Raw genomic sequence first — 23,467 nt, forward strand, 5'->3', positions numbered from 1 at the left:
ATCAGATAGGAATTCCATGTAATTTCCACCCCCTTGAATAGCCCAAGATAAGTTTTTCCTCAGGCTTGTTTCCTATTTCTGTGAAATCCACATAGGCTATCGGCCACCCACGTACTTAGCCATATCTGTTGCAAAATGGATTTAATTAAAACACATGGATACAAAAACCACTCTGGCAATAAAGATGAAGTTACATGCTATAAATAAAAAATGAACTTCAATATCTGCATTATTTCTCTCAAGCTATATGCAGGTTTGTATCTCTGAGGCCCAAAATAACTGATTCAAAATATACCAAGGCTGGTATATTCTTAAAAGTCGACATGTCACATTATTTGTTATCTTGAGAGTCGACATTATTTGTTCCTTTATGTTATCAGCACAACAATCCATAAAGCTCTGCTATTTGAACAACAACTTATAAGTAAGCAACTTTTAATGCAATTGATATTTTTGAGAAATGTCACCAGGACCTTGAATCAACAGTCAGTTGTGTTTGTGTTCTTATGAACAGTATAGTCTCAGAAGAAGATGAAGAAAAGAAAAAGATTTGGAACAATAACATGATATAATTGTGGAGAACAAAGTGAACAGGTATTTGTCATTGAATATAAAAAACATTTGTCATTGAATATACAAAACAGATTAAAATTGAGAAGGAAATAAAAATGCCAATTCGAGAGAGTTATGGAATAATTTCCTCCTTCTGGATTTACAGAAGGATTGTTAAAGTTTTGAAGACACTCGAGATAAAGCATATTAATCATTTGAATGAATTAAGACCAATATAGTTTTATGTAGAAAAAAGGAACACAGTTTGCTTGTTAATTAGGATTAATGTGGAATATGTTGTTATTTTGGATGGTTCTTTCTAGACTAGCTGACATCTGGATTAGAAAATACATTGTGTATTCGATTTATTTATAGTTAAGAGTAGAGATTTGAAAAAATGAATTTTATATTTGTTAACTGGTTTACAGGTTTGCCACACTTGGATTGAAAAAGTTGCTTTTTGGATTTTCCAATATTTAAAAATTGAGCTATGGTATGAAGAGTTTTACATCTGTTAAATTAAAAGTGAAGAGATACTGGAACTATTTATATTTATCATCATGAAGGTGGGAAGTCACCTTCTTAGGGATTTTTCTTTCTTTCTCCTTTTATCCCTTTTATTTGTTTTCTTGCACTTTTTCTTTTTTTTTCTTTTTTTCTTTTTAGTTTGTGTTATCTTTTACTATTGTAGTTAAACTTTTAATAAACTTATTATAAAATACATAAAGTACAAATTTTAATTCCCAGTAGAGGATCTGACCCCATAAAATAATGTTTACTATCAATGTCTGATATGTCTCAATCGGACAAAAATTGACATAGGATGCTTCTCTGCAGGCAAAGTAATAAAATACTTCAATGAACAGTGACTCTTCCACAAACTTCCACAAACTTGCTATCAAATTTCTTTTCCCATTAGGGATACTGAGATATTCTACATATAGAATATATATTCAACAATTAAATTATACATCCTTTTCCAAGGTTAGATGCCTTCTTACAAATGACCATGTTAATATAGTATAGTTGTATGAACTTGTGTGACTTGATGGCATTTTAAATCTTATTTTCTTTGAACATCCAATACCACAAGTTTTTCTCAATAGCAGCTTGACACATATTATTGTAATCTTGAATGCCTGTTCCTCAAAAAGTTAAATTGAAATACTTGGAATTACTAGCATAGTAGCATGCTTATTTATTTTATTATCTTTTAGACATTCTTAGTCCAAGTGTGTTGAAGAGTATCTACAAAGTTTAACATCTAGTTTAAATTATATATGTGTTCCAACACCTATGGATGATTACAAGAAAGAGAAAGGTAGTTAAATGATCACAAAGTCTATTTGTTTTCTTTATTTAAATATAAAACATATAAATGTTTTATGTCAATTTTTCAGCCAATTTCAAATCTAAGATTTAAAATAAAAATATAAACATATAAAATAATTTTTAAAACTTATAAAACACAACTAGTAAAAAATATTAAGAAAACAAGTTACAAATCTTACCTGTAGGGACCAATCCATACAAGTGACAACACGATGTTTAGACCAATGCTCATCATAAAATTGTCGGCTGAAGGAAAGGTTGGCTCCAGCTTGGACATCACTATATGGATTTGAACAAGGATTATGTCACTACTTAAAATTAGGGCTGACATTTTAAAATAATAAAATTTTAGTTCACATCACTTCTCTACTACATTCCCTTAGCTATTTCAGTTTTTTCTATTTCTTAACCTGATGATGTCTCTGTCTATCCTGTCCATAATTTAAACCAAAGGAAAGAAATAGGCTAAGAATAAATATGTTATACCTAAACAATCTAAACAAGTGGAAAATAATGGTTCTACATTTATCTACATTCCTTAATTTACTCAGGCGATAGAAAATCACAAACAATATTGAACAACAGATGAAAATCTATATAGTTTACTGTCTTAATTTAACTTTGACTTCAAACATTTCATACAGTCTTCATTGGCCTACATAAAAAAATAGTGGTATAGCACAGGTTCAAACTGGCTTAGTTGTGATGCTGGGTTTCACATTATATTAGCTAACACATGAACTTCATAAAGAAAACTGCTATAGAGAATGTCACATATTTGTGTATGCTGTGAATGTTGTTTATTAATTATTCAACAATATATTATGATTCATTACAAATTAACAAATTAACAAGCAAACCAGCTTACACAATCTCTCCCAAAGTGCTATTGGATTCTGGCTACAACTCCAAAAATCTTTCAGTCAGCATTATAATGGAAAGTAATATTCCCAAACTCTGACAAAAGAAAAGTTAAGCCCTATTTCCTTCCTAGGGAATATTTTGAACAAATGCTGAGTCTTTCCATGTAGATTCAGAAGTTCTACATCCTATGTAAACTATACACAAAACAAATCATGGCTCAGATTTTCTTTTTTCAGATCCTTCAGACATGAATGGATCTGAGAAATATGCACAAGTATAGCATAGATGGTACCTGGTTCAACAGTAGTAATTGTAAGAAGGATCCTGGAGTCCTAGTGGACAATCACTTAAATATGAGCCAGTAGTGTACTGAAGCTGCCAAAAAAGCCAATGCAGTCTTGCGCTGTATTACCCTGTTTTCCCCAAAATAAGACATCCTCTGATAATAAGTCCAATTGGGTTTTTGAGCGCATGGCAATAAGGCCAAGCAATTATTTCAGGGTTCAAAAAAATATAAGACAGAGTCTTATTTTCGGGGAAATACGGTAATAGAGGTATAAAGATCACTGATGTGTTAGTACAACTTTATAATGCCTTGGTAAGACCATATTTGGAATACACATTACATCCAAATTTGATTGCCACACTGTAAAAATGATGTTAAGACACCAGAAAGGGTACAGAGAAGAGCAACAAAAATTATTAGGGGATTGAAGGCAAAAACATATGAAGAACAGTTTCAAGAATCACGTATATCTAGTTCAATGAAAAAAAGAACTGAAATTAACATGATAGCAGTGTTTCAATATCTATGGGCTGCCACAAAGAAAAGGGAGTTAACCTAATCTCCAAAGCACTTGAAGGCAGGACAAGAAGCAATGGATATAAATTAATCAAGGAAAAAAGCAACGTAGAACTAAGGAGAAATTTCCTGACAGTTAGAATAATTAATCAATGGAGCAACTTGCCTCCAGAAATTGTGAGTACTCCAAAACTGGAGATTTTTAAGAAGAGATTGGACATTTGCCTGAAATTGTTTAGGGTTTCCTACCTGAGCAAGGGGTTGGAACAGAAGACCTCCAAAGTCCTTCCAACTCTATTATTCTGCTATGTCTTATAATACTGGTTTCAATTACAATAATGTAATTATGGTGGTGCAGTGGTTAGAATGCAGAACTGCAAGCTACTTCTGCTGACTACCGGCTGCCTGCAGTTTGGCAATTCAAATCTCACCAGACTCAAGGTTGACTCAGCATTCCATCCTTCTGAGGTGGTAAAATGAGGACCCAAATTGTTGGGGACAATATGCTGACTCTGTAAACCACTTAGAGAGGCCTCTAATGCACTGTAAAGCGGTATGGGAGTCTAAGTGCTATTGCTATTGCTCATGACTGAAAGATTTTGGGACTTGTAGTCTAGAACCTACTTCCACTTTGGAGAAAATTGTATTAGCTGGTTTGCGTGTTAATTTTTTGTGAAATATAATATTTTGTTGAACAATTAATAAAAAACCCATAGCATGCAAAAATATGTGTAACATTCTTTTTAGCAGATTTCCCTGTGGTACAGACAAACACACTTTATAGAATATAGCCTGTAGAATCATTCAAAGAGCAAAAGTTATATTTACCCTAATGTTGTGTGCCTTTTAGTTTAGAGTCTAGTTGATCTAAATCAGTATTTCTCAAACTTGGCAACTGATCTAAATAAAAGCTGGTATATTCATTTCTTCTCTGTTTCAATATGTTACAATAAGATTAAGCAGGATTAAGACAGTTGTGAACCTTGAAAGCCACTAGAATTAATGAAGAGGATCCAGTAAATGTATTTTATTACATTATTGAACTCAGAAAGTTTATTGAACATTTATTTATTTATTTATTATTTACATTTCTATACCGCCCTTCTCCGAAGACTCAGGGCGGTTTACAACCAAGTTAAAAAGACATATACAAAAATTAAAACACAATATTTGAAATTTAAAAATATGAATCCATAGGCCGAATATTAAAATAACAAATAATAAAACCACCCATTAAAAATTACCCTTAGGCCAACCCTGCTCGGTGAAACAAAAAAGTCTTGAGCTCGCGCTTAAAGGCCCGGAGGTCGGGAAGAAGGCATAGCCCCAGAGGCAGTAGGTACCCCCACAGAGAAGGCTCTTCCCCTGGGGGCCACCAGCCGACATTGTTTAGCTGACGGCACCCCGAGGAGACCCTCCCTGTGGGAGTGCACAGGTCGATGGGAGGCTATTGGCGGCAGTAGGCGGTCCCGTAAGTAACCTGGTCCCATGCCATAGAGCGCTTTAAAGGTGATCACCAACACCTTGAATTGCACCCGGAAGACCACCGGCAACCAGTGCAGCTTGTGCAGGAGAGGTGTTATATGGAAGCTCCGAGACGCTCCCTCTATCCCCCGCGCAACCGCATTCGGTATTTATTTATTTATTTATTTATTTATTTATTTATTTATTTGTTTGTTTGTTTGTTTGTTTGTATGTATGTATGTATGTATGTATGTATGTATGTATGTATTTATTTATTTATTTATTTATTTATTTATTATGTATTGAGGTGTTGTTCTCTATAGTCACCAATTACCATTTTATTTAAAAAAAAATCTTTTTAAAAAAGGAGGGGAGCACTGACCCATCTTTTTCCTCTACATCCCGGCCACTGTAGTCAAAGAAAATGTCCGAATCTTCAGCTAGAGCTCGCTCAATCACACGTATTGTCCGGTCAAAAAATATAAGGAATTCTTCTGAATGTAAAATCTGTTGCTTTTCTTCCTCTGTCAATTCTCTAGGAGGAGCTTCCAAAAGAATATTGGCAGCATTAAACATACAAGCATTTAAATATTTCCAGATGAATCTAACTCTTCAGAAAAGAAATGAGATCTTCCTATGAAACCTATAGTGAAATTGGCAAAATTGGATGGTTTGCTGCCTTCTAAAGAAAAAAAAATGAATTCATTAATATAGCACTACATAATCCTAGAATGTGGCTTCTATACCAAAGACATCCTATATCTTGCATATTTATTATTAAGAAGAAGAAAATAGTTAAGATCACACAAAAAAATAAACTTCACGTTCAGATTTTAGGAAATATTTTTGATTGATTCTTACTACCCAGGCAAGCTTGGAAAGACAGTGAAACAGGTTTAACAAAAAAGTAGTCTTAGATGCTTTTTCAATACAGAAGCCATCTTCAATTTCAATTTCTAAACCAAACAAATCCTAAAATGTTCTTAAAATATGAAGTTGAGCTTTACTCCTGATGGCTAAATGGATACATTGTGTAGTTTTATTGGCAATAAATTGGAAGTAGTTTGTTGTTGCTTTCTTCTGGGATTTTTTTTTAAATTTTTCTGTCTGGGATTTAGAGACTTTCTATCCCAGTATTAACAAGGTATAACCCTGTTTTTTTCAAATTAAATAATGGTCAGATGTGTGTGACACCTAGCTAGGTTAAAATATTCTTAACTGATTAAAATGAATGCTTTGCTCCATTTATAAAAGAGAAGTTACATAAAGAACAGATCTTGGAAACAGTTTTATAATATTGGACCTTTCTGATTACTGGAAACTCATCATACTCAATTTATTAGAAGAAATTCAATTTAAAATACAGGGACCAGATTGATGTATTAGAAAAATTATAAAGGTAGAAGTTAGAGAATGTTTGGTTTCTTCATTGGTATTACAATGGGATCACTATCTAAAAATACTCTAACTTCATTCAGTTTTACAATCTATAATTTATCATCATGCCTTGGTAATGATATTTTGGAACAAATTTATGTATTAAATATATTGTCTTATTATGTCCATAAACATTTTCATCCTTCTTTGCTTAATACCCAAATCAAATCTAAAGACTCCTTACTATGTTATGTTAATTTAGGTTATCCTAAAACAAACAATGCCTTGCTATCTCTTTTGAATTGTTTCTATTACATTTGAAATAAGACTAAGTGAATTCTATCCCATATTCCTCACAGAACACACCCAAAAACCCAGATAATTTTAGGCCTGCAAACAAGAAAATAGGTCATATATCACATTATAACATCAGTGCATCTATATTCATTGTACCAATTAGCACCAATCAGAAAGACTTTAGATAGATAAAACAGAGAGGGATAAAGGGAGATAGCCTTTACTTAAAAGTGGCATTATTGATAAAGTTCATATTTCATACTAAACCATAATGCAGTTTCTTAGATTTTGATATAGCACAATGTACAATTCTAAGACTGTATAGATGTAAATCAGAGCTTCCCAAGCTGTCTCGCTTCCTTAATGTCTTAGTAATTTTTTACACAGTGCCTCAGGTTGCACATTGTCTGGCAGATATCAAAGTATCATCGTCTTTCCCTCAAAAATTTAAAATATCCCATGGTGTTCCTCTGAGTTCACTGTGAGCACAGTTTGGTAGTTGTGGTTGTAAAGCATATTTCATAACTTAACATTAAATGAATCAAGACGCTGCACCTTTTTCAATGAACTATATTTGAATACAATCAATGTGTGCTATATAACTACAAAAATATAATTTCAGCCTTAATAATTGGAACATTAACTTTACCACTTTTTGTATTGTTTTTAAACATGAAAAACCTGTAAGAGATACATAGAACATGATAGATAAAATCAATTCTATTTAACATTTTGGCAAAACACGTTTTATTTTATTGGCACAATCACTGCAAATAACAGGTATCTAGAAATTAAAATTAGCTATTATTATGTAAACCTGAAAGCATAATTGTTATAGACAATGAACAAAATGTAAACAAGAAAGAAAACCTAAAATTTGTGCATGACCTCAATGACTGAGAATCTCCATAGACATTTAATACGTAGCCCTTTTTAAATACATGTTATTCTAAGCATGAAATCATATGCTTGTTGAAAACTTCAGGCCAGGAAAACTTTTGTGGAAACTTGAAAAGCTGAACCAATTAGTACCAATCAATAGTGGACAAAGACATCTGACTTAAGATATAGCAACTTTCTATAATTTTTGTTCTTGTTACTATTCAAATTGCAAAGGATAAAATAACAAACATAGCAGATAATATTTCATAGAATGTCACTTTTTTTAGAAATGTCCAGATTTTTGTTTCATGGGTTTATTTCCTTTAAAAAACAACAATCCCAGATTCTAATGTTTTGAAGTAGCAAAATAATTTTAATTTGGATGAACATTTTACAGGAGAGTTATAGAATCTTTCAAAACCAAGATTCATAGTAGAAGGACTGATCCAGCTGATCCAGCTTTTAGAAATGTGGATGGTACTGCTAAATATCTATTAGAAATTCTGCAAAGGTTTTTTTAAAAAACATATTCTGCTTTTCATGGAAAAAGAAACCTGGGCATTTTATGCCAACATGCATTTAACCTAGTAGATACTAATTTTCAGAAGAGTTCTTAATTCAGAAAAAATATTGCTGAACCCAGTAACATCAGGAAATATTAATCAAAATACATGTGTTGCCTCTAACATGCTTGTATTCACTGTCTTGAAGCAAAAACAAAAGTTACAAAGTCAGAAAAGGAAGGTCTGTATGATGGAATGTGATTAAAAACATTAAGAAAACTGAAAAGTTTAGTTAACAATGAATATCTGTGCTTCCTCATAATTATTTATATGATAATCCTATTCCTACATATTTGTGGATAAACTTTTAAATCCACAATATTCTCAGTGACATGAAACTAATCTTTTCAATTTCAAATTCTGGATGGCTAAATTTATTCAAGTAAAAATACTCTGTGCATGTAGATGGGCATTTTTATAAGATTGCTGATTATTATGTTCCATGTTCAAGCAATGGCTTTCATAAGAGGAGTCAGCTATGAGCCCAGATTTAATTATCCTGAGATAAATGAGAAAAAAACTTACATGTTTCACATGTCTCATGGGACTAGATTTTATGGTGATAAGCTTTTTTGAAATATTGAAATGGTACAAAAGGAATCGAGGCAGCTAACTGAAACTCAACCAACTTTGTGTCAGTTCCAGTGTCAGTTTCAATTTATTCAATTTATTATTTTCTTTTCAGTTGCTAAAATATTAACATCCTCACAAATGTCTCTGATTCAACTACCAGACTTCCTTTTTAAAGCTGCGGTCTGAGTGTCTCAAAAACTATTACTACCAAAAAGAAAAGAAAAAAAAAGGGGGGGGGAATTTTACAACTATCATTTGCTTGAGATCTGGTTTAGGAAGACAAGAAGAGGAGCCAGGGGCAACACAAAACACTTCAACTAGACTAAACGATAACAAAAAAGAGATGATGTTAGTTATGGCTATCCTTCAAGTATAGCTGAGGTATACATAGAAGTCACTTGCAAGTCCGTGAAAAGCTAAAATAAATATATATCTTTCAGGAGTCTGTTTAACTTGGCTTTTAAAAAGTATTCACTCATAATTCACTATGTCGTCTTCCAGAGATACACGAATTATGGTTGCTTTCATGTGGCAAGGAGAGGAAACTTGACCCAAATCTCAACCACAGTTGAACAACTGAGTATAGTTCTGCTCTCACTAAGATTATTGGCTTCTCTGCTGATAAGAGCTGCATTCAAGTGAGCAGAATCTCTTTAAGTGTAAGTTTAGATTAATAGAGTTCAGGTGCACCCACACTAGTGATTTGACCCACACTAGTGATTTGATTTAAACACTGCCCTGGCAAGCAGAAAAACTAGCTAAGACAAAACAAAATATGAAAACTTAATAAAAATTAACTTGAATAATGGCATAGATATTAAAAGCATCTCAGGTCAATAAGCCTGTCAAAAGAAATCTGTCTTCACAGGTTTCTAAATGCTTGAGAGAACTCCCAAGAAAGTACATTTCAAAGCCAGAGCAATCAGAAGAGAACTCTATCCCATATGTCAGAAAGATGGGCCTCTGACCATGAGGCATCTATTAATTTTAATAAATCTAGACATTAAAAAAATCCAAAAAAACCCCAATAAATATAGTGTAATATATTTCTAGGCTTAGCAGAAGTCAGATCATTCAGGTAACTTGTTTTGATCAATCATCAAAGAAAAAAGATAACATACCAGCTAAAGATTTTAGACGTTATGGTTATAATCTTAAACATATATATTTATTATATTCAAATTATTTATATGGTTGCTCAATTCATAGGTGCAACAGAAGGTGACTTAATACGGCTCAAATCATTTAAAAAACCCATAACAAAACACAATACAGTTTAGCTGAGACCAAAGCTACTGATGGACATCAAGTACTTAATCCCAAACAATCTAGTTACGTACCTTCCTTCACATCTTGTATCTTTTCTTGAGTTTCTATCTCAGCATCATTTTGAGCTTTCAGTTCCACCAATTCATCATCTTCCTCATCCTCTACAAAACAAAAGGGAGCCATATTGAAATTGAATTTGGAGAATCAATATGTGAAATGTTGTACTATCCAAAGAGCAAAGAATTTTGGGTATGATAATATAATGTTTGAACAATAAAAAACCATGTGGGCGAGGAGTTTCAAATTTACATTAAATGATAATTTAAAAGAAAAATTTTATAATATGATATACTGTTGATATTTAACACCAGATAAACTGTCAAAATGTATAAAGGTACTTCAAATGTATGTTGGAAATGTAAATGTAAATAAAGAACTTTTTATCATCTTTGGTGGACCTATGACAAAGCAAAAAAATACTGGGGTAAAATTCATATTTTAATACAGAAGATTCTTAAAGTGTATATAAAAATAAAATCAGAGACTTTTCTTTTAGGCTTAATGGACAAAAAACTTGATATATGTTTATTGAAGAAAGAATACTTTATGAACAAAAATGGTTTTGATATTTTAATTCCTACAATGGATGATTGACTCAAAAATATTATATATAATATAATAACAGAGTTGGAAGGGACCTTGGAGGTCTTCTAATCCAACCCCCAGCTTAGACAGAAAACCCTACACCACTTCAGACAAGTGGTTATCCAACATCTTATTAAAAACTTCCAGTGTTGGAGCATTCACAACTTCTGGAGGCAAGTTGTTCCACTGATTAATTGTTCTAACTGTCAGGAAATTTGTCCTTAGTTCTAACTTGCTTCTTTCCTTGATTAGTTTCCACCCATTGCTTCTCAGATGCTTTGGAAAATAGCTTTGCTCCCCTTGTTTGTGGCAGCCCCTGAGATACTGGACCACTGCTATCATGTCTCACCTAGTCCTTCTTTTCATTAAACTAGACATACTCAGTTCCTACAACCGTTCTTCATATGTTTTAGCCACCAGTCCCCTAATCATCTTTGTTGCTCTTCTCTGCATTCTTTCTAGAGTCTCCACATCCTTTTTACATCGTGGCGACCAAAACTGAATGCAGTATTACAAGTGCGGCCTTATCAAGACATTATAAAGTGGTATTAATACTTCACATAATCTTGATTCTATCCGTTTATGCAGCCTAGAACTGTGTTGGCTTTTTTGGCAGCTGCTGCACACTGCTGGCTCATATCTAAATGGTTGTCCACTAGGACTCCAAGATCACTCTCACAGTTACTACTATTGAGCAAAGTACCACATATACGGTACCTGTGCATTTTGCGTTTTAACTTTTTTACTTTTTTCATCACTGAATTTCATTTTGTTAGTTAGTGCCCAATGTTCAAGTCTGTCAAGTACCTTCTGTATCTTAAGCCTATCTTCTGGAGTGTTGGCTATTCCTGCCAGCTTGGTGTCATCTGCAAATTTGATAAGTTCCCCATCTATCCCCTCGTCCAAGTCATTGATGAAGATGTTGAAGACTATTGGGCCTAAAACAGAACCTTGGGGTACTTCACTGCATACTTTGAGGACTACACGTTGAATGCGGTTGATCAGCCAGTTACAAATCCATCTGATGGTGATGCTGTCTAACCCACATTTTTCTACTTTAACCAGTAGTAAGTTATGGTCTACTTTATCAAATGCTTTGCTGAAGTCCAAATAAATTATATCAACAGTATTTCTTTGGTCCACTAATTTTGTCACTTTGTCAAAGAATGCAATAAGATTAATCTGGATTGATTAAGATTAGATTTTAAGATTAGATAAGATTGATCTGTTTTTGACAAACCTAAGTTGGCTTTTGGTTATTACTTTGCTTGCTTCTAGGTATTCACTGTTTTGTTGCTTCATTATCTTTTCCAGAATCTTTCCTGGTTTTGAGGTCAGGCTGATAGGTCTGAAGTATCCTGGATCGATTTTTTTTTCCTTTTTTGAAGATGGGAACTACTTCAGCTCTTTTCCAGTCCTCTGGCAGTTCCCTGGTGCTCCAGGATCTTTGAAAGACATAGTTAAGTGGTTCTGAGATCTTGTCTGCCAGTTCCTTCAGAACATTGTGGTGTCATCCATCCAGCCCTGGTGATCTGAACTCATCTAGGGTAGACAACTAATCTTGCGTAGCTTCTTCTCCAAAAAACACTACACTACTAACCAGGGCATATAATGTTGTAATATATGTAAAATTCCATGAATGAGGCAGAGTGATTAGAGAATAATCAGGTCTAGCCATATTCCTATTTGAAGGGGCTGCTGGAGAAATTGCAGAAAAACAGATTCCTAAGTTTGGAAGGCGACATTTAGGCTGTTGCTTCCAATTTTTTGCTCAGTGTAGGATCCTGAAAAAAATATTCCAGACAGATAATTTTCTTTTTTTTTTTTGGGGGGGGGGGGAGAGGGACACATTCTGTAGAAGAGACCCTCCTGTCCTGCTGGGATGTGTTCCCCATGGCGTTTAATTGGAATCTACTTTCCTGTGGATCCATTATTCATAAATTAATCCATTATTCTGCATTGGGTTCTCTAAAATAAAAGGCTTTGACATCTATATGACATTTTTTCAAGCATTTGAAAAGTGCTGTCATATTTATTCTGTTGTTTTTCTTTGCTCAAGGCTAAGTATATCCCTTTCCTTCAGTTCCTCTGTAGGGCATAATTTCTAATTTCCAGATCATTTCATTGTCTGTTTGGAATATTTGGAATCCAGATTGTTTGACACTTTTTAAAGTTGGATGCCAGATGTGGATATAATCCTTGAAGTAGTCTAACTAGCTATATCTCAAGTGAAGGTCATAATATCTGAAATCAGGAGATATTATTCTCTAATCACTCTCCCTCATTCATGGAATTTTACATATATTACAACATTATTTTCTCTTCAATACTCTACTATTTCTCTTCAATATTCCTACTATTTCCTCCATCTTTCTTCTTAGTTCACAAAAACTATTAACAGCAGAAATGCAAGAAATTCCTGATTGCTTATTTGTAGCCTATGATTATCATTAAGTGTTGTATCATTATTAAATTTGTACCCTATGACTATCATTATGTGTTGTAGTATTGTACCTTGCTGAATGTATCTCTTCTTTTATGTACACTGAGAGCATATGCACCAAGACAAATTCCTTGTGTGTCCAATCACAACTGGCCAATAAAAAAATGTAATATTTCTGGCAGATTTTAATATTAATTTATTTTTTTATTTATTTGCCTCTTTAGAATATTTTTATTTTTAAATGTGAGGTATATACAAGAACATGATTTACATAACTGAGTTTCAAAAATAGTAATTTTTCTTAAGAATACACATTATTATTAGATATATTTATTTATTCTGCAGCTCTTGGTGTGTTCCATCACCACGAGACATGTAATAAATGCTTCCATATCTGAAATTCTTTTGCAGTATGGTATGAGAAATTCTATGTATATAGAATAATATGAAGAATGATTCCAGAGTAATATGACATTTGTTGTTTCTTTTGTCAGTAAAAATCCAAGACAATGGCTTTTTAATATAACAACCCAGAAACAAAACAGTCATAAGCTTCAAATATTGTTAAATTAATGGCCTGCTATTTTCTTATCCTGCAGCATACTTCCAGTCTCAGTTATCTTAAGTTTGAAGTTTTGTCCCTGAGATGATTCTTTATGGCCAACAAAAGGGAAGGAAGGGGAAAAAACATGTTCCAGTTTTTAGTCTGGCAGCTAATCTACAAAGGGGACACCTGTTATTCAAACAATTCAATTCTCAGTAGATTAATTCTTCTTTTGACCTACAACAAAGGGTTAAATACAATACTGACCCCAGGTCAGATGTTAGTGACAAGTAAACAGGATTGGCACAGTTCTGAAAAGTGACCATCACCACTCAACTTGAGATGACTGGGAGGTACATTTTGTGTTTAAGAGTGGTTCAGCATTAATATGAATTTAACGAGCACTGAAAATTGACACATGTCAACTACTACTAACAGATGTTTTACTGCCCTTCTTTGACCTATGCAAATTATGCTTGCCTTGCTTTCACTTCTTCTACTCATATATGTTTCTTTTTCCTGTTTGGTTATGTTTACTTTAAATTATATGAAAGTTTGGAGACTCCGGCTGATATCCACCACCAATTATATCCTCATAAGCCCAACTGAGTACATTTGAGGAAGGAAGTAATGCTGTAGCTCAGTGGTAAGTTTGTCTATTGCATCTGTGAGGTCCTGGATACAGTCCCTGGCTCCAATTTAAAAGCTCTAAAATAGAACATCTCCCTTAGGCATGAAGCCAGTTGGATGACTGTGAGCCAGTCATTCTCTCTTAGCCCTAGGAAGAACCACTTCCCAAAACATTGCCAGCAAAACTGCATGGATATTAGCCATGTGGTCACCAGGTGTCAGGACCATTAGGACCATTAGAAGAACATTTAAAACAGAACATCCTCTTCCACTCTAACAGCCTATTTGGTGAATCATGTGGCTGAACTACGAGACTACTTTATTTGATTGTGTAATTGAGCTGAAGTAGAATTATCCAGCCATTGCTAATACCTATAAAAAGCAAGACATCAATGGATATACTGCTTTGGTACCACGTATGTTTTGAACAGAAAATGGTCCTAGTTTTTTTTTTCATAATATGAATATCTATGAACATCCTACATGCCAGTGTATTTTGATACAGAGTTAATGTTAATTCGCAAACTGAAACCATCCCTATCTATCGGACCTGATGGTCTATGTGCATACTTCTTAAAAAAGCTTTCCACTAATATAGCAGAACGCCTAAGCATAATCTTTGAAAAAGCTTTCACGACCAGTTTCCTTCCCAAACTTAGGTCACTAGCCATGGTCATCCCTGTCTTCAAAAAAGAAGACCCCAGCCTAGTTTAAAATTACAGACCAATTTCTTTATGCTGCATCACCTTCAAAATAATAGAATCTATCATCAACCAATCCATTACCCTCCACCTAGGAATAAACAACCTACTCCCTAATAAACAATTTGGTTTCAGAATTTGTATTTGAAGTTGTAATTTACAACTTCTTCACTGCAAAAACATATGGACTACAAATCTTGATCAGGGCAAAGCATTAGATGCAATTTACATAGACTTTTGTAAAGCTTTTGACTCAGTGGTACATGACAAACTTCTCCTAAAACTAAAATCCTACGGCATCTCCAGACCCCTCCACAATTGGATAACAGCGTTCCAGTCAAACAGACAACAAGTGGTCAAAATAGGCAGTGCCCTATCAAATCCTGTTCCTGTCAATAGTGGCGTTCCCCAAGGCAGAGTTCTTGGACCAACACTCTTCATATTATACATTAATGATCTCTGTGACCATATTATAAGTAATTGTGTTCTCTTCGCTGACGACATTAAACTATTTAACACTACCAACAATACAGCTACCCTTCAAAAAGACCTTGACTTTGTGTCGGAATGGTCAAAAACCATTCTACCAGCAAATGCTCAACCAGCAAATGCTCTGTCTTACACATTGGAAAAAAGAATCTGAACACTAAATACAAGCTCAATGGACATTACTTGTAGATGACCCCCACCCCATTAAAGACCTTGGAGTTTTCATATCAAATGATCTAAGTGCCAAAGCCCACGGCAAATACATCACAGAAAAGGCTTTAAGGGTTGTAAACTTAATCTTGCGTAGCTTCTTCTCCAGAAACACTACACTACTAACCAGAGCATATAAAACATTTGCTAGACCAATTCTTGAATATAGGTCGCCTGTCTGGTCGCCATACCATATTTTGGACATTAATACAATTGAGCTTGTCCAGAAATATTTTACAAGAAGAGTTCTCCACTCCTCTGATTACAACAAAATACCTTATGCCACCAGACTTGAAATCCTGGGTTTAGAAAATTTAGAATGCCGCCACCTTCGACATGACCTGAGTTTAACTCATAGAATCATCTGTTACAATGTCCTTCCTGTTGAAGACTATTTTAGCTTCAATCGCAATTATACACGAGCACACAATAGATTTAAGCTTAATGTGAACCACTCCAATCTTGATTGCAGAAAATATGACTTCAGTAACAGAGTTGTAAATGCCTGGATTGCACTACCAGATTCTGTGGTCTCTTCCCAAAATCCCCAAAAACTATCTACTATTTAACCAAAAACTATCTACTATTGACCTCACCCCATTCCTAAGAGGTCTGTAAGGGGTGTGCATAAGAGCACCAACGTGCCTACCGTTCCTGTCCTAATGTTCCCTTTGATTGTATCCAATTTCGTATAGTTATTACATACTTATGCTTCTAAATATGCTTATATATCGTATAGTTATTTTATGCTTATGCTATATATGACAAATAAATTCTGACAAATAAAATTCTGACAAATAAAATAAATAAATAAAATAAATGTATTCAGTACTATGATGGCAATTTGAAAAATGAATTATTATACTGGAAAAAGAACTCAAAGGAATGAAGGACTGAGACAATTTTATTAATCGAGACAATAACATCATATAGGTTATTTTTCAGATTTTCCTGTTTTCTCAGAATTTATCGACAGCAATACTGGAGGAACTATTGTTTTTCCAGTAGCAAAACATCAAAATGGGCTAATTCTATTGTAATGCAAAATATGATGCAAAATGAAAAATATCATTAAGCTTTGGGGAAAGCTTAAACTGAAATGAAATTATTATGTTGTGTATGTGTCTGTCTCCCAGAGTACTTATGCCATATTAATTCTACATACACATACACAATACACATATTTTCTACACATGATTTCTACACATGATTTCGCATACTTGAAATGCACTTGCATTTCAAAACTCTACAACTTCATATCAGATGATATTTTTAAAATCATTTAAAATATATACAATTTTAAAAAAATATTTTTTATACAGCAAACATGCTGTATAAAACATGCTGCAAACATGTTTTACTTAGCAACTATATTTTTTCAGAGCCAGTATCAAATTTCTTAATGGAATAGAGGCAACAGATAATTTTACTTACCCAGGATTTCCTAGATCTTAATCTATAAGCCTTCAGGATTCAATTTTATATTTATAAACATTTGCAACTCTCTGACATTTTTATGACCTGGGTTTATTCATTTAGAATTCTTTTTTCTTTACTAGTTTTTTCTTTGTTACTTTCTTTTGCAAACAATTGGGAGACTTGACAATTGCAGTCCTAAATTCTAATCCAACCCCTTTGAAAAGTCCCAGAAAAAAAGCTTCAGATTCTAATGCCTTTCTATCTCTTCCCTTTAAAGTCTGAAATCAGGATTTTATGAACTTAAGTAGAAATTTCCTGCCACAGAATGAGTTTAGATTAGATTTAGATTTAGTTTTTTTTGATTTCTATACCGCCCTTCTCCCGAAGGACTCAGGGCGGTTTGCAGCCAACATAAAAACAATTTTATCAATATTATCAATAAAATTAAAAACAAATTTAAAAATCTGATTCAATTTGGCTAACCCCATTAAAATTAATAATAAAACAATAACAAACCCCCGATTAAAGATCATATTACATTAGGCCTGACCTGCACGGTAAAACAAAAAGGTCGTGAGCTCGTGTCGGAAGGTGCGGAGTCGGGGAGTAAGCGTAACCTCAGAGGGAGCTCATTCCAGAGGGTAGGTGCCCCCACAGAGGAGGCTCTCCCCCTGGGGGTCGCCAGCCGACATTGTTTGGCTGACGGCACCCTGAGGAGACCCTCTCTGTGGGAGCGCACAGCTCGATGGGAGGCTATCGGTGGCAGCAGGCGGTCCCATAAATAGCCCGGTCCTATGCCATGGAGCGCTTTAAAGGTGGTAACCAACACCTTGAATTGCACCCGGAAAACCACTGGCAACCAGTGCAGCTTGCGCAGGACATGTGTTATATGGGAGCTTCGAGTAGCTCCCTCTATTACCCGCGCAGCCGCATTCTGGACCAGTAGGAGTCTCTGGGTGCCCTTCAAGGGCAGCCCCATGTAGAGAGCATTACAGTAGTCCAGGCGGGAAGTGACGAGGGCATGAGTGACCATGCATTGGGAATCCCCGTCTATGAAGGCGAATCAGGTGGACCTGATAAAAAGCTCCCCTGGCAACAGCCGTCATATGTTCGTCTAACGACAGCTGAGCATCCAGGAGAATGCCCAAGTTGCGAACCCTCTCCATAGGGGCCAATGACTCGGCTCCAACAGTCAGCGATGGAACCAGCTGGCTGTACCGGGATGCCAGCATCCACAGCCACTCAGTCTTGGAGGGATTGAGTTGAAGCCCATTCCTCCCCATCCAGACTCGCACAGCCTCTAGAAACTGGGACATCACTTCAACGGCCTCGTTGGAGAAAGCAATGTGATTCAAGCTTCATCTCCAATTTCATAGGGAAATAAGTCCAAAGAAATATATGGCTATTGTGGAAATCATAAAGTTATATCCTTAATTTCTAAAATTATACATATTGTTATAGTATTGTTGTATATATTATACAGAAAACAGTTTTGTTTCTATTCTGGAGACATGCATTCTATCTGTTATGGTAAATCCTCTCTCTACGGAAGTGATATTTTCATTTGGATATGTGTTTTTAGTTTCTCTTGCAGCTAGTACTGTTGCTTTGAACCAGTTCACTATGGAGCTAATTATTGCATAAGATTTATGTAGGGCAGACAGTCTGCTCTGCTGCTGTATGCACCACCAGTTCAAAAGCTATGATCTACACTGCTCCCTGGAGTATAAAATTTACTCTTCCATAGATTTGCACCATGACAGTACTTCTTCATATGTTTGTGAAAGCAGAGTCATGGAGAGTATCATGTTTTAATTTTATATAATTAGAAATTACTCTTCTCTCCCCTTTGAATAATAACCACTTTTAAAAACTGCATGGAAAGCAAGCTATATATCTTGCTTTATTAAACAGTAGTCTATATGGTGTGGTGAGTTAGTACAAATGTAATTAACTGCAAGTATATCCTGCAAGATAGCAATAGAACTTAGACTTATGTACTGATTCTTAGTGCTTTACCACCTTCTCTAAGAGATTTACAGAGTCAGCATATTGCCCTCAACAATCTGGGTCCTCATTTTATCGACCTCTGAAGGATGGAAAGCTGAGTCAACCTTGATTCATTCAGAATCAAGGTTGGACTATGTGCATACTTCTTAAAAAAACTTTCCACTAACATAACAGAACCCCTAAGCATAATCTTTGATAAAGCTTTCACGACTGGTTCCCTTCCCAAACTTTGGTCACTAGCCAAAGTCATCCCAGTCTTCAGAAAAGGAGACCCCAGCTTAGTTGATAATTACAGACTAATCTCTCTATGCTGCGTCACCTGCAAAGTAATGGAATCAATCATCAACCATATGGGACATATTGATCACAATGTAATGGTGAATCATCCTATAGATAAACAATTGACAGCCAAAATTATACCCATAGTAGTTCAAGTCCCAGTCAGAAGGCATAATACAGTATGCCAGATTGTTATAGTTTATTTAAAAAAAACTACTTTTCCAAATAACAGAATGTAATAGTTTGATTCATTTTGGATTGATCAGACACCCACTATTAGTAGTATGTACAGTTTTGGCACTGCGCTTTTAGAAATCAGGATAGTAGGTATCAAGTCTTCCATTTTATCCTCAAAACAAACTTGCCTGAAAGAGAATGTCAAGATTCAAAGCTAAATATGGTGTCCAGGTGAACTGTTAGTATAACAGATATCAGCTTGAAGTCACTATTAATATTCCTACACTGTCCCAGAAAACCCGTTTCCAAAACTCCCCATCCATTGATGAGAATCATAGGAGTCTTGAATAAGCTATTGTTTAATTATCTATAGAAGGCACCTCTGTATACTTTACCTAGAAAATTCTCTGGGGACAAAGTATGATTAATACGCAAATAATTACACAAATAATAACTAAGAATGAGGTTACTTATAAACAATTGGGAAACAAAATATTAGCAAAACACACACACATGCAATAGAATCTACAACTATCTAAAGATTTTATGCAAAATTAAAACATATATATATATATACCCTACCAGACATCTGGAAACCAGCCTTGGTCAAAAAATGAGTCCCAGCCACGAAAATTGACCCCAGACCCAGGACAACACACAACGCTAATCATCCTCACCAGATTCAAAACCAAACCTATCCCACAGATTAAACACAACCACAACCACAGCCGGACTATGCTGACACCACTGGCTGCTGCGCCCCACTCCAATCCCCACACAAAGCAGTTGACACACACCAGGAACACATGACAGGACCTCAGACTTGGAGCCAAACCAGGGCCCAGGATGCTGCATCATAGCCATCTGCTCAAGACATCACATCACAGAACTTCAGAAGCCACAACACCAAAGCTCAGGAACAAAAGACCAGGACCACACCCACACAGGATGCTACGAAACAGCCGACCAATCTGCAAACACCCACTCCATCTACCAAACAAGATGCAACCACACAGCCAACCAACCCACTCATAGCAACACTCCCCACCTCCCACCAGAATTTATAGAGAGACAGCAGCTCCGACCACCCTTTGCTCGAGAAGCACGAAGCCAAAAACACCAGCCTGAAGATGATGAGTCAGACCTCGTCGAAACTTCGCCAAGATACTCTCAACCTTACACGGGAAAAGACCCGAAAAATGCCAATACCTACATACCTATACCCATGAAAACCAACAAATATATATATGAAATCCCATGCACCGCCTGCCCCACCACATACATCGGACAAACCAACAGAAGAATAAGTGCACACATTGAAGAACACAAGAACTCAGTCAAAAAAGAGGAACCAACTTCTTCCCTGGTCCAACACCTTAAAGTCACAGGACATGATATTGACTTTAAAAAGACCAGAACTATCGCCAAAACTGAACACTTTAACAACAGAATAATCAGAGAATCCATTGAAATAGAAAAACGCCCACACAGCATGAACAAATGAGATGATACCTCCCGCCTACCAGCCATTTGGAAACCCGCCCTTATTGACAAACGAGTCCCTAACACGAGGAATGACACCAGACCCATACCCACGAGGTCCACACAGGATGTCACCACCACACATCCACCCAGAAAGCAGACCCAAACCCACATTGATCATGAAGCATGACCAAGGACCAGAAGCCAGACCGCAGCTGCAACATTAGCCATTTCAAACCCCTCCAATCTATACATGCAGCAGACTGACACCCACTATGAAGATGTAGCACGACCACGAAGCCAAACAACAGCAATGCAGCTCACCAGCTCAAATCCCCCTGCAACACAGACTAAACTGAGCACAACCAAGCCCCCACCCAAACAGGACCCACCCCCAGCCAATCAGAGCACAAAAAACCCCCATCCAATCAGAGCACAGCCAAGCTCCCACCCAATCAGTTCAAACCCCCACTAGCAGTTAAAAGGAAGAAACAGCTGTGATCACACATTGCTCCCAGAAGCACGAAGCTGAAGCCTGAAGATGACAAATGAGACTTTGTCGAAACGTCGCCAAGACACTTCCAATTTTACACGGGAGAAAACCCGAACAACCAAAGACCTACATATATATGTATATGTATATGTATTTATGTATGTATATGTATGTATGTATAATGAATTTCAACAATTTGATTGTAAAGGAATTGCCTGATGCATTAATTCTCTTTGGCTCAACTGAACACAGTATACTAAAATCTGAAAATGTAATATCCTGCTAAGACTCTTCCAATTTTGATTCATGTTACTATCTATTAACCTCTCTAAGATTACAGCATACGCTATTTCTGGCATGACTATTCTCAGATCTACTGGTATAGTATTTTGCATTTCCATCTTTTGGTTTTTCATTTTACCACTAAGTGTTGATTTTATGTTTTCAAGCAGTTTTGGTTTCACTGCACTCAGTCACTGCCCTAGAAAGGCAGGTCTTATTTTTCCATTTTGTGAAAAATGATGGAGTATGGTAGCCAAATGGCAAGGAAATGCCTCTCAGTGTTTTTGTTTATGATTTTTCTTCTGGCATCTGAGAACTGCCCAATAAGCTATATTAACTAAAACCCTGGCTATAAGAATTTATAGTGCTTCCTCTATTAGATCTCTAAATATAATTATTTTCCTATTAATTAAATATGGAAAGCTGCCTATAGTTCTTATGGAAAGTATCTATTGAATTCCAGAAACTGGTTTTTCTTCTGACTACATTTTGCTTGCTTGCCACAACAATTGCAAAGTTCTTTGCTCCTTGGTCATGGCTATAGACCAACTATGGTCCTTTCTTTTTTAAATATTTCAGCACGACTTTCTGTACTAGTGGAAATGGCAAAGATGTTGCGTAAAAAAATTCAACTAATGAGGAAAATTATTTAGACCTTTGCAATTTTAGTTCCACGTGCATTAAAAGGATTACAGAATAACAGATTAAGGCATTCACAGTAGCAGAAATAAGTCATTTTCCCTTTAATTATATTTATTTATGTACTTATTTACTCCAAGTTCCCTTCCAATTCTGTTATTTTGTTATTTTTGGCGTGTAGTGACATATAAAAAAAGAGGCAAGCAAAAAGATAGTGGCAAAGTGATAACCTTATTCAAAGGTTCCCAAATCCTGATCTGTTATGATCCTTATTTTTCCATCATAAATTTAATTCTCTTGAGGGACTGCAAATTACATTCAGTCTCTTATGTTGATCTCAGATAAATTTCAGATCTGTTTGTTGTGAAGATGCTCATTTAACAGAATGCAGTGTTTTCTTAAAAACAAAAAAATCTGATCAGACTTAGGTCTGGGTCAACCAGCTTGCTTGATATACTGCTAGGCAAACACCACACCAATGAGAAGAGTGCAAACTGGGAATAATTGTGGGTAAGCCAAAGCTTTCTCAAAACCAATTGAACTGTTTTCAATGGCATGTTTTGAACCAAGAGAAGAAGTGGAAAAATATAGCAGCTCCAGAATAACACAAACCAATGTTTTCGTTCAATTTATTTTTCAATTGCCCATAACAATGGAGAAACAATGTTGACAAACCAGTGGAGATTATAATGATAGATCTAAATCAGGGCTGTCAAACTCACGGCCCGCAGTCTGGATGTGTCACGCATTGGCAAAAGGGGAAAAAGTCCCAATACATCACATGACGCCACCATAACAATGCAAGTTTGATACCCCTAATCTTAATAAGAAATGTAAATTTGGAGTGCTCAAATCAACATCTTTTTGTCTTCTAATTATTTTGCATTTAAGTCTTAAGTAAATTTCATTAATAGAGAAATTTTGAAACATTCACAGAAGGTACTGCACTGAAACTATCTATACATGACTCTAATGGTAGCTGATAGGGACACGGTGGCTCAGGGGCTACGACGCTGAGCTTGTCGATCGAAAGGTCGGCAGTTCAGCAG

At 35.4% G+C, this 23,467-nt stretch overlaps 1 protein-coding gene across 4 annotated transcripts in view; it reads right to left on the reverse strand.

Moving 5' to 3' along the window:
* The window catches only part of DYNC1I1 (dynein cytoplasmic 1 intermediate chain 1), a 223,585-nt gene that overhangs the window by 100,175 nt on the left and 99,943 nt on the right, over positions 1-23,467 (reverse strand). For all 4 annotated transcript variants that reach the window (XM_058183264.1, XM_058183263.1, XM_058183266.1 and 1 more), the window contains 3 exons: positions 10,047-10,136; positions 5,397-5,559; positions 2,064-2,163 (listed from right to left, as the gene is read on the reverse strand). In XM_058183264.1, the coding sequence (XP_058039247.1) occupies positions 2,064-2,163; positions 5,397-5,559; positions 10,047-10,136 (353 nt within the window). The remainder of the gene's footprint in view (positions 1-2,063; positions 2,164-5,396; positions 5,560-10,046; positions 10,137-23,467) is intronic.

Source organism: Ahaetulla prasina, chromosome 4, assembly GCF_028640845.1.
Source record: "Ahaetulla prasina isolate Xishuangbanna chromosome 4, ASM2864084v1, whole genome shotgun sequence".
Lineage (NCBI taxonomy): Eukaryota > Metazoa > Chordata > Lepidosauria > Squamata > Colubridae > Ahaetulla > Ahaetulla prasina.